This window comes from Nematostella vectensis, chromosome 13 (assembly GCF_932526225.1).
Source record: "Nematostella vectensis chromosome 13, jaNemVect1.1, whole genome shotgun sequence".
NCBI lineage: Eukaryota > Metazoa > Cnidaria > Anthozoa > Actiniaria > Edwardsiidae > Nematostella > Nematostella vectensis.
Window position 1 is genome coordinate 3,133,780 of NC_064046.1, and position 12,624 is coordinate 3,146,403.

Genomic DNA, 12,624 nt, shown 5'->3' on the forward strand with positions numbered 1-12,624 from the left:
GGTGGATAGACTTAAGCCGATAAGCCCACTGGCCTTCCCTTTCCCTAAGCTGAGCCTCAGAGTTACACTTATCTATAAGTTGTACCATAACATTATTAAGACCTAAATGATTGTCGCAATGAAAATGTTGATAGATAAGGTCATCCTTAACGCTTTCACTAACTGGTAAACTAGGGTGCTTATTAAACCTACTTTTATGATTATTAAAAAGCTTCCTAAAACTATTGATAGTAGACCCTACGTATTGCTTGCTACACATAGAGCAAGTAATCAGATAAACAACAAAATCTGAGTTACAGTCCAAGTCAAAATTAATGACATATTTCTTATTAGTAACTGTACTGCGAAATTCCCGCCCTGTCTTAAGAAAGTGACACACCATACACCTTTTACCGCCACACTTACCACAACCTCTAACCTGAGTACTATCCTCTTTAGGAGAGGAGTGCACCAACATATCCTTTAAACTCCTAGGTTTCCTATAAGCCACCATAGGTACCCTACCAATAGCACCCCTACATCTACTAGAAGATTCTAGAACTGGCTGTAAATTACGAAGAATACCAGGTAAATTAGGTACACGATCATTCTTACCTTTACGCCTGTCTTTCAATGTGTCGTCCCTATGAATACGTCTAACCCGGTCAATTTCCCTCCCCACAAACCTGCTGTCATAACCCCTATGAACTAAATAACCTTGTAACTCTAATACCCTCTTTTCGAAAGAAGAGTCTTCCGAACATATCCTACGAATACGTAGTGCCTGCCCAAAAGGAATGCCTTTCTTACAAGCAGACGGATGACAGGACGTATGAAAAAGATATTGATGCTTATCAGTAGGCTTACTATACAGATCTGTAGAGCTAAACCCATCCCTAAGAGTAAGTGAAACATCCAAAAAATTGAGTTACCCTTCTTATGTAACCCAGGTAGGCCAGTCATATCGGGGTGTAATACTTGCACTGAAAAAATATCTGAGTTTTTTAGATTATCATTAAGGATTTGGTGCCATCTATGCCATCCCATATAAAGGATACTAAACATTTTCTTAATATAGTGAGGGATACGGGAACTTTACCTCAGGGGGCTATCTTAGTCACAGCAGATGTGGTTGGGCTTTACCCCCACATACCCCATGATGAGGGGTTGGAGGCTCTTAAAGCCGCTTTGGACAAACGTGGTAAGTTAACAGGTAATTATATTCCTACTGAGGACCTTGTGGACTTAGCTCGCATTGTCCTGGAGAATAATAACTTAGTATTTAATAAGAAGCATTATTTACAGGTATTAGGTACGGCTATAGGTACTAGAATGGCACCATCATATGCTAATCTTTTTATGGAAGTGAGAAAGTTTATGAGAGTATATGGCTCACATGAGCTCGGATGAAACCCATTCTACTGTTAATATATAGATTTAGGCACTGCCTAAAAGCGGAGCCAGCATAAACACCTTTTGTGTTGACTGATCAAAGGTATTATTGGGGGATCTAGGATCCTGCTCTCTACTGAGATTTATTTATTGTACAAACCAAATGGATCCAGGCCTTATTCAATAATTCAAATTATGCAGTACATCAAAGTTAACAAACACAATTCCTGGTGTGGATATGGCTGTCAAAGTTGTCAAGAGTCTAATGGTAAATTCTTATGTGCCATCATAGAAGTTCCATTATGAATATCTTTTTTTTAATCAAAACAATACTCCCACAAGCTTTGCCCTTGTGCAGAAAATGTCATGGATGTAACAGCATTCCAAAGATTCAAAATAATATATTTAGACTGTTTAGATGCCATACTGTGATTTTTATGTATTGATTTAGTGGCGTTTCTCTCCTTCATTGGACCGAATATTCAGAAAAATGTCTGGAGATTAAAATCCAAAAAATATATCTCCTTTCATGCATTACATATTGGTGCACCCCACTTTACCATATAGTGGCCTTGTTGTTGGTGGCCTACTCCCAAATGAATGCAATGAAAAAAAAAAGAGATTGAAAATGCTAACTTCTAATTTCAAACCAAACCCTTTCATTGATCTATGTTTGGGGTAGAGAGGAATCAAAGAATATCAAATGACTAAAAAATAATCGACGGGAGAGGAGAGAAAAAGTGAATTGACTCAACTTGAAAGGTTTGGTGAAAAAAATATAACAGTAATGAAAATAATTTAATTGAGCATTTCTTGACATTTCCCCTTTCCCATTATCTTAACCCTTTCACCACCACAGGCCTCTAAAGAGGCCATGTCTTTGCTATCCAAGCTATGTGAACAGAATTCTATTATTGAAAAAAAACAAGGTTGTTGCTAGTGTTATAAAGTTTAAGTATCTTGCCCTAAAAAACCCTTCCCCTTAATAAAAGTTCCATTAATGTACATTTGTAAAGCTACATTCTGACAAGCTTTGTTCTTGCGAAGAACAATGGATAAAACAGGATTTCAAAGATGGAATATAGTGTCAGACACAATTTTAGATAAGATGCAATGCTGAAGATTTAGTGTACCATTTTAAGTGGTGATTTTCCATCCCCATGGGAATTAATATCTACAAATATACATCCAGTAATGCATTATACTTTGGTGTTTTGAGAAACCCTGGATCTAACTATTCCAATGAAATAAATCTAAACATTTAAAATAAATGTAATGGGCAAGAGACTTGGAAAGAAAATCCTAAAAAGAAAATATAAGTGAAAATAATAAATGAAAATTTCTAATTTAAAAATCAAATCTGTTCATTAATTTATTTTTGGTGTAGAGGGGAAATAGCGAAGAGCATCAATTGCATAAAAATAGTCAACAGGGAGAAGAAAAAATGTTTGAAAAGAAAATATAATAACAATAATGTGATAATTATATTCAGTACTTTTCTAAAATATCCCCTTTCCCATTATCTTTAGGTTGATAGAAAACTGTTTTCTTTACAGATTTATTATTTAAAAAGCAAAAGTTTGTTTTTAGTTTTATATTATATAAGTATCTTGTTCTAAAAAAAAACCTATGAGTGTGTACTGCTGAATCACATAGTAATGAACTAGTCATTTGCGCCCCCTCCCTTATGGTCCCGCAGAATTCAGGGGTTAATGTGGGGTTTTAGACCACTTTTTAACCAGAATATGTCAAGAGGGGTGGTGGTATTGACTGTTTTTGACTCTTAACTTGGAAACAGGCTTTTATTAAAGTTTAATCCCCCACCCTTCCCTGGGACCATGGGTGTGGGGGTATCAAATGACTAGTGAATAAGAACATCCTACTGTTCTCTTCTCAGTCCAAAGAGTTCAATCAGCAAGGTACGTGTATATCTTGTGCAAACAAAACAACATATAATATAAACAAGTTGGGGTGTCTCGAAGTCATGCTTTATGAACAAATAAACGCCTTTGATGCAAGTATATTATACATGGTTGTGTAAATTGATTTTAACTGTGACATAACAAAAAAGATTATTATAATATGTATTTTGTTGTTTACAGGTATTGGAGACTACCTGTGCATCGCTTGTGCGACTCATTGCAAAATCCCTCCCAAGATCCCCTAACCTCATTAAATAATATGCGAAAGCATCAAAACTTTACTGTTCCGACTAGAATGCCTGACATACAACTGAATATTGATGAGAAACCACTTAGATCCCCTCTCCTGGAATGCCCCGATGACCCCCGTCAGTGAGGCCAGAAAAAAATGACCGAGGAGATGTAGTTTTAAATACCGAATAATAGGAGCAGATAATGACTAGCTTATATAAAAATAAAGGTAATTATCAAGATTCTTCAATCACCCAAGGGTAGAGTGGGGGGATGAGGGTAGGGATTGGCAGGAGGGCACGAAGCAAATAATGCCACACCCCCTTCCCTTTGCATTGATCTGTCATTTCTCCTTTTTGAGTCCATTGAGGAAACAATCTGTAAAGTAACAAAAGAAAAGATTCACATTGTACAACTGTCTTTATCCTCCCCCTCCCCCAAATTTGTTTTTATTATAATTATTTTTATCATCAGATGAGACATTTGACGAACAAGTAGCAAAATTCCAAATTGCATTGTTTCGGCACTATGATGCTGACTCAGCACCACTCTATGACCCAGCAACCATGAGAGACTTTGCCGAAAAGTATGCCCCAGGGCTATATTCAACAATTCATAACCAGATGCAAGCATTCAGCCCTCCAAGAGCAGCGCACTATTACTCTGTTACACACGTTGGCTTACTTTAGGTATGTTATACTGTTAGTGATTCCATGACTGAAAATACCAGTAATATTCCATTACAGTATGGCATTAAATGTACTCTCTAAACAAATGAATTTTGATTTTTCAAATACATTTGAGGGCAGTGTTAGTATTCATTTTAATGTCTAGCACATTCTTGTTTTCAGGTCTCATTAGGATAACCACTGCATGGTGTTACTCTTGGATGATTTCCACAACATTTATACTGTACAATTACCAGAAAAGACCAACCTATCAGTGGCCACACACATGGCATCATCCATGCTCGATATTCAGCCAAACATTCAAGCTGTTTCAATCCCAAGGGACCAACAACAAATTCACAGGATTCCCAGAGTAAACATTGATGGAGATGAAAAATTGTGTCGGTGTGGAATTGTCCTCGAGTATATCAACAATCTATTGCTGAAGGGGCAAAGGAAGCAACATAAGTCATTCTTGGGTTCTCTTCCTGGTCCATGCCTTAATTTTAAAGCTCATTCTATTCAACAACAGATAAAGGATTTTAGGTGGGCATGTTTTTTTCTACTGTGATAAACTCTATATCACCAATACAGTACTATGCTCCACCCCTGAATCTGTCGAAAGCTACTGTATGTTAATAATAGAGTTAGGAGAAGTTCATTAAATAGAGTTTGGGGAAGTCTTTAAACACAGATCACATAAAGTCAGCAGAAGGCAGCTAGGGGCAGTTGATTCCAGCTTTGACTCAAACTTTGTCTTATCCACAGGGTATATTCAGGATTAGCACAAGATGAACTACACAAACTGGACACATGTAAGCTGGTTGATGAGTTTAAGGCAAACCTCAAGAGTATGGAGGACTACCTAAAGGCAATCAACCACACATTTAGCAACTGCAATATGCTTAATAGCTTTAAAAGCAAACACATCTTACCAATGCCAGGGGACTGGCCTACATGGTTTTATTCAAAAAAGATAACTGCCCAATCACAAGATGGAACTTACAATTCAATAATACCAGAGCAAGGGGCTTTCCATGTGGGCTTGAACATCATCGAGGATGTAATCATCTTTTTTTATCATTTTTTCTTCAACAACATTTACAAGCAAGTATTTGGCTCAGAACTTCCTCTCAAACCCGAGCCCTTCAGATCTAACTTTGTTATTACTGCAACAATGTGTGCATGGCTTTTGATATGATCTAAAGTAATGGCCAAATTTGCCTTGTGCAAAGACTTGGAATATGTCTTCATGCTAAACCCTCTGGAGGAAGTCCTACCTCCTCCCTTTTATAAGTATGATTGCATCTTCCTGTCTGGCAATCTTAACAGCTATGTCGACACTATGACTAGATTGGCAATATATCCATGCTCAGTGATCTAGAGCACCACCGCATTAATTTTCCACAGTATTTTGAGTTCAAGAGGAAGTTGCTCTCATTAATTAGTGTAAGAAAAGTTGAAATATGGCACTCCTTGTTAAGAAACAACATAAGCCCACACTTCAAAGCTACACAGATTAGAGATGCTGCTCTGTCACTGGCCTCATCTACAACAACAAATCAGTTTTATGATGCTTTTGTTAGACCGTGCTCAAGAGGAGAGTCTCACAAGAATTTTGGACAAGTGGTTGGACAATTTGCTGAGGAACTATTGCAGATGTTTAAGAAAGCTGCCCAAAACCTTGGTAAATCAAAACAGGCAAGTTCACAAAATGTCACGATAGCAAATGCCATAGAAAACTAAAGCATAAGTCAATTGTGCCTGAAAATGCCCCCTCCCCCTCCCCTCTTAAGAATTAGGAGGGAATAGGAGGACTCTATGAGGTTTGGTCAAATAAGGTCATTTAGACTAAAGATACCAAAAATATTTCTCCTCCTCTCTCAGCTTTGATTTGGTGTAACAAGATCTAATTGTCCGTCTTTTTTTCTGTATTTCACAATATTTTGTTCCCACTTTGAGAAACATCTGGAGCAGGGGAGGTCAAAAAAAGTTTTGCCGTTACAGTAGAGGGGTCGTTATAAAAAAACTATAATGAAGTTGCTCGGAGAACCAGCCACCCAAGGTCATAAATCTTGAACATTCCCTATTCTAACAGCTTATCCATAACTGTTGGAGTTTGTAGGTTAATCTGCATACTTAAACACCATTGTCAACAAACAAGACACCCCTTTATCTAATGAGCATTAAACATTCTCCCTTAACAGCTACCAAGGCAAGTAACTAAAGCCGGAAAACCGAAAGAGCAACCACAATTCCACCTAACCACATTTAATAAAGAAACTTTAAGGCACTCCATTATCATTCAAGGACTTAAAACAATCCTCTTCGTCATGTTTTCCAGATCCAAATAACTGTTGTGATGATCAAAACTGCACAGTAAATAGAAGTGATACTGAAATTTTAAGACTAACTTGTAGTCACACCTTCCATGATATCAGTTTACAAACAAACGACCAGCTATGTCCATTCTGGACCACCTTCACCCTAGAGAAAGTGAAGACACTTTCCAATGCCTCAAATAAGAGTATTATCAGCCCAACGAAAATGACAGACTCAGCCAGTATATCATATCAGTCCAATACACCAGACATTGTTGATGAAATTAATACTTCAAGTAAACCTGCAGAATATTACTATTTAGATGAGTGGAATGAGCATGTTGACGAAGTACTGTCTAGTTTTGCAGTACCACAGCCTTGAATTCAGACGAGCCATTCTCAACCTGTTGCACACTCTCAACCACAACCACTGTCTCAACAACAGCCACAAGTAACAAGAGCTACTACATCAACCACAGGAACCCAACCTAATTCTCAAATTAGCATCAATGTTGCAAGTCTCAAACTTGGGTCATCTACATTTTGGTTTCTCCCACCAAACATTTCTCAAGCAACTTTATTTAGTAGAAATGGTTCTAGTGCATGTACATTTGTTTCCCTATTAATGGCCAATGAGTTTACAACTTCTACTTACCGTGACAGTTATCGATTGGACAGCAATTCCCCCCTAAGTACTCCATGGATCTCTTTACTTGTCACAGCTATCGTACGTTTGGGGAACCAAACGTACGATACCACGACACAAGGAAATGTAGAAGCTGCCTCAGTGTAGACTCAATGTAGAAGCTGCCAAAAGCCATTTAGCTCCACTACTTGGTTCCCCGAGTGGATCAGCTATACTAGAGGATATATTTGACATTTCACTAACATGCACTGACCCTCAAGTGCCACAGAGTTCGCTGGCGTTTTACCTCCAGAGGCTAGATCGAGAGCCTAACTTGGCAACGTTGGTGATTTGTAATGGAATGACTGTCTGTTTTGTCGCACATCGTGGAAAGCTATACATGATGGGCAGCCACCCCCACTCACAATTCGGAGCCATGATCGGCATGGCTCCAATAGAGAGTCGCGAAGAATTTCTTTCTTCAGACCAAGCAGCAAATGTCACCCACATACAACGTTTGCTCCCTTACATTTGTTAGATATTGAGACCACAACTCGCACGAGTCAGGATTTCTCGTTCTTCGAGGCGAACGGCATTACGAGTTTACAATCCGAGCACAATTATTACCCTTTGAATCACATTGATACCCTTAGTTAATAAAGTCGTCTTATTCTGAAGTAATTATTGAGTTCTGAGTAGAATCTTGGCAGGCTGGACTATCCACTAGGCGTCCGCCATCTTTGTTGAATTTAAAATTCCAACCTAGCGTATGCGCAGTCGTTTTGCATACGTGAAGCTTCCCATAATCCTTGTCGATTCTTTGGAAAACAATGAGCGAATAGTGACAGCCGGGAAATTTCAACTCGCAGTTTATGCCATTCTAGACCGAGCCAACCCAGCACTCTTGAATATATATAGCGTCAGCCTTTCTTGCGTTTCTAACTGCTCACCCACGTAACAAAAAGACCAAGCCAGAGTTTACCTTCTTATGATCGTACAGTTATCAAAAGGTGAGTGTTAGAATAAGTTATGTCAGGGTAAAATAGCGAAGGGAGCGTTGATCGGTAGGTGGCGTTAGATACCCTGCCAAAATTCATGTGTCGTATTTTAACCTACGTTAACTTTTCAATTTCAAACTCAACTTTTCGTATTTACAACTCAACTTTTGAATTTCGAAGTCGATATTTCGTATCTGCGTACTTTGGTTTTTGCAAGTTCGACGTTTGGATTTATCTACTAGAATCTAGAATCTTCTAGTAGATGTAGGGGGTGCTATTGGTAGGGTACCTATGCTGGCTTATAGGAAACCTAGGAGTTTAAAGGATATGTTGGTGCACTCCTCTCTTAAAGAGGATAGTACTCAGGTTAGAGGTTGTGGTAAGTGTGGCGGTAAAAGGTGTAGGGTGTGTATCTTTCTTAAGACAGGGCGGGAGTTTCGCAGTACAGTTACTAATAAGAAATATGTCATTAATTTTGACTTGGACTGTAACTCAGATTTTGTTGTTTATCTAATTACTTGCTCTATGTGTAGCAAGCAATACGTAGGGTCTACTATCAATAGTTTTAGGAAGCGTTTTAATAATCATAAAAGTAGGTTAAATTAGCACCCTAGTTTACCGGTTAGTGAACGAGTTAAGGATGACCTTATCGATTCTAAGATGTTCTTCTGTTATAGTTCTTGGGGAAGAGTAGCATTGGTCTTGTCAGCGTCATTGCTCGTCCCTGTAGTTCCATGTCAATAATCTTTAAATCAGCAACTCCTCCCAGGCCGCAAGGACCGCGGAGGGTTGGGTTAAGCTTTGTGTAGGTTTCCGTAACCGGTTATGATCCACTCCACGGGTGGTTGGCCTGGGAAGCTTCACAATGCACCAATAAGCCCAGGAATCGTTTAACTAACTTTTACCTGGGTTCACCCCTGTACCATGATGAAGAGATGGAGACTTGTAGTCTCTAGGCGCTCTGACTTCCACAGGGGTGGAAGTGTGTTACATTGGATAGAAAAAGCTTCTAGATGGGGTGTGTGGCCAGTTACCAGACCTAAGGATGCTAATTTGAATTTATTGATCCATGGTCAGTGAATTACTACTCTGGACCCCACCCTCCCTTTTCTCTTGACACGCCCCTGAATAATAAGGCTTGTATATAAAGAAAAAAACAGGGATATAACTTATAAAGACCACAACCCATTATTGAAAAAAAAAAGTTTGAATTAAGCTACTAAAAAGAACATAAATATCACAAAACTTTGAATTTTGTCTTATCTACTCTACTGGCTCTTTGTGTCTTTGTAGCTAAATGTGTAGCTCCAAAACATCTAAACAAGCTAATATGTATTAAATGTTTTAATTAAATAGATATATTTATATTTTCAGCACAATTAAAGAAATGGCCAGTTTGCCTCCACCGATGGCTCCAAGTACAGTGCCACCTCCGCCAGCAGCAGCTGCAGGAGGAGGTATTATCGTCTTATCATACCACATATTTTAGTTTATAACTTAAATGAAATAAAAAAATTAGTAGTAAGATATGTTTTGGAGAGAGAGGCAAAAGTGTATTCATGCAGTCAATGCTAGCTTCTGAATGGTGGAGAGTGAAGGATGTTAAAATGCAGCCCTCTGATTAGTGGAGAGTATTTGATTGAATTGAATTGTAATTAGCTTATTTTGAAATGCAGATTGTTTGGATGCCACAGGTAACCGTTGTTCAGAAACAGATTAGAAATGTAGATAAAACCAGTATTTTGAGGCAAAATCACGTTGTTGATGACCATGAAGTGCTTCTTCCACCAAGCAACAAACGTTTGCTGCCCTTGTTGAATTTGTTTAAGGATGGTTTGGTTTTGGATTTAATATAACAATATAGTTGAGGTTTGCGGGCATAAATATGTTTCTGGACCGACTCAGATTCAATTTAAAAATATAAAATATATCCTGAGATTTGGTCAAATCATATTAATGCCCCAGAACGTCAACTTTACAGTATTACTATTTTCATTAAAAAGAGCAATTAGCAAACATCTGATTTGTTCATTTCAGCCCGTAAAATGCACAACGGTCCCCATAAAGTTATTTTACTACAGCTTTGAGGTTACAGCTATTCAAGAAACGTTTTTAGAAATATTAACTCTCAACAAAACAATTAGTAAAAAGCGGGGGGGAGGGGTCCTAAGAATACTTATTCCCCTAACGATTTTGGCTTTCACATGTCAAACCCCTGGTAGCACGGAAAAGTGTATTTGCTTAAGTAACAGCTAATCGGGTTGCTACTTTTTTAGCCATGACACCTAATGATGTTACCTCACTTTCTTTCATTTTGTAGGACCAGCAAGCATATCGAGTCTATCAGAGAACGAGAAGCGATGGATGGTAGTCGGGTTTTGCTTGCATAAAGTTTTAAGTCCAGCTTTACGCAAATACATCGCCCTTAAAATACAGGATCATTATGCTCTCCACAAGACATCGTACAACATTCATTCGCAAGCACATCCTGGCTTCCTCAAGAAAGACAATAACGTTGGATTTCAGTTCAACTACGAAAGTGTCAACAACAACAGGTCAAAGAAGGCATACGATTATAAAGTCGTATCAGCGATTGATTTTGCTAAACTTTATCTGCGTCCGGAAATGGCAAAGTTCACAGGTATTCGTTGCCCACTTGTTTACTGAACAAAGCGAAAAATGAATGCTCGTGCATTTTGGCTAAATTTGTATAACATCAGATTGTCAAGTACACGATAATAGCAGCATTTACAGGAAATATCAATAGAGTATTATTTCAGACTGTGCTCGGATAACTTGTGCTTTGTAGCTGTTGTTGTTTTCGTTAGTCAGTCTAGCAGTTGAATGGTCTAAAAGTCTTATTTGTTAGACCAAGTCATAATTCTTTTACTTCTTTTGATATCCTTCATATGTATAGTTCTCCCTTTTGTTTTCTAGGGTTTGACTCTACATGTGATGCCTCTGCTTCTCTTGGAATCCTTGAAAGGAGCAGTGCGTTTTCTACAGCGGTTCAAGAAAGTGCCAGAGATGTGCGAAGCACTGTCCGTAACGAATGGGGGCACTGCAATTTTAAAAACTGGGAGAAAATAAAGTTTAACGACTGCATACAGAAGATAGACACGCTTATTCGAAAATTGGGCTTAAGTCTGGCAGATGAAACAAAACTAGTGGTTGATCTTAAAGACTGGGAAAATAGAGGTGAGTTATAAGCACATCACAACAAGTAAACCGGCAGCCGTACACGGTTAAGTCATAAAGTTGCGAAAGCGTGTGTGTACTAAAAATAATAATTCGTTTTCTAGGAGTGCAGCTGTGTATGGGTAGCGTAGTCGATGCCGATCTGCTAAATCTAATCAGCGTGGAGGTTGCTAACTTACGAGCTGAAGTTCAGACGGCGAAGGAGAGTAATGAGGAAGAGTTTGAAAAGGTATCAAACGAGCTTTGCAGGATGAGCGGGCTACTCGTCGAATGCAGAGAACAAGTTTCTCAAAACACGGCAAAGCTTGAGGAACTCTCGTCTTCGGTTGGTGACCTGAATTCAACCATGGAATCGCTTCATTTAGGAGAAGAAAATCTGACCCGCAAGATGGCTGATGTGACAGAGAGCCTAAATAAGCTTACACAAAGGGTCGAGGTCGTTGAAGGCGAACAGGAGAAGATTAAAGAGCAAGTTGGGACACCTGAGGCGAAGATCGCGGCAAGAGGTTATAGGAAACCTAGGACTTTAAAGGATACGTTGGTGCACTCCTCTCCTAAAGAGGATAGTACTCAGGTTAGAGGTTGTAGTAAGTGTGGCAGTAAAAGGTGTATGGTGTGTAACTTTCTTAAGACAGGGCGGGAGTTTCACAGTACAGTTACTAATGAGGAATATGTCATTAATCTTGACTTGGACTGTAACTCAGATTTTGTTGTATATCTAATTACTTGCTCTATGTGTAGCAAACAATACATAGGGTCTACTATCAATAGTTTTAGGACGCGTTTTAATAATCATAAAAGTAGGTTAAAAAAGCACCCTAGTTTACCGGTTAGTGAAAGAGTTAAGGATGACCCTATCTATCAACATTTTCATTGCAACAATCATTCAGGTCTTAATAATGTTATGGTACAACTTATAGATAAGTGTAACTCTGAGGCTCAGCTTAGGGAAAGGGAAGGCCAGTGGGCTTATCGGCTTAAGAGTGACCGGGTCTGGGTCAGACCGGGTCCGGGTCAGTGAGTGATCTCTTTTGCCAGGAGATAGCCCTTGATGACCTTAGTATTCTGTGAAAGTTTGAAACGAATCGGATAAATATTTTTGGCTTGAGAGGGGAAAATGTATTTTTCGAATATATTTGGCGATTTTTCGACTTGAACAGAAAATGTCTAAAAAAAAAAACAAACAAAAGTAAGCCGGGCAGCAAAAATCAAACTTGATTAATAGAAATTGTATAATTGTACATATTTGGATTAGGTCGTTGGTAGTTTTAGTATTTTTCTTAATTTTTA

The 12,624-nt window shown here is 38.5% G+C and overlaps 2 protein-coding genes and 1 pseudogene across 2 annotated transcripts; all 3 read left to right on the plus strand.

The window, feature by feature from the left end:
• The first annotated feature begins 4,450 nt into the window (after positions 1–4,450).
• LOC125559089 lies at positions 4,451–5,393 on the plus strand. Its single transcript, XM_048721030.1, has 2 exons — positions 4,451–4,738; positions 4,961–5,393. Exons 1-2 carry the CDS (start codon positions 4,479–4,481, stop codon positions 5,391–5,393), a joined length of 693 nt encoding a protein of 230 aa, XP_048576987.1. The 5' UTR covers positions 4,451–4,478.
• Positions 5,394–5,560: 167 nt separating this feature from the next.
• LOC125559090 lies at positions 5,561–7,819 on the plus strand (annotated as a pseudogene).
• A 91-nt stretch (positions 7,820–7,910) lies between these two features.
• Positions 7,911–12,145, plus strand: LOC116618829 (the record flags this gene model as incomplete). The annotated part of the gene is made up of 5 exons (XM_048721131.1): positions 7,911–8,148; positions 9,511–9,593; positions 10,457–10,777; positions 11,074–11,334; positions 11,439–12,145. Coding segments are annotated over exons 2-5 (1,359 nt in total), but the record flags the coding sequence as incomplete, so codon positions are not given.
• Between the last annotated feature and the right edge of the window lie 479 nt (positions 12,146–12,624).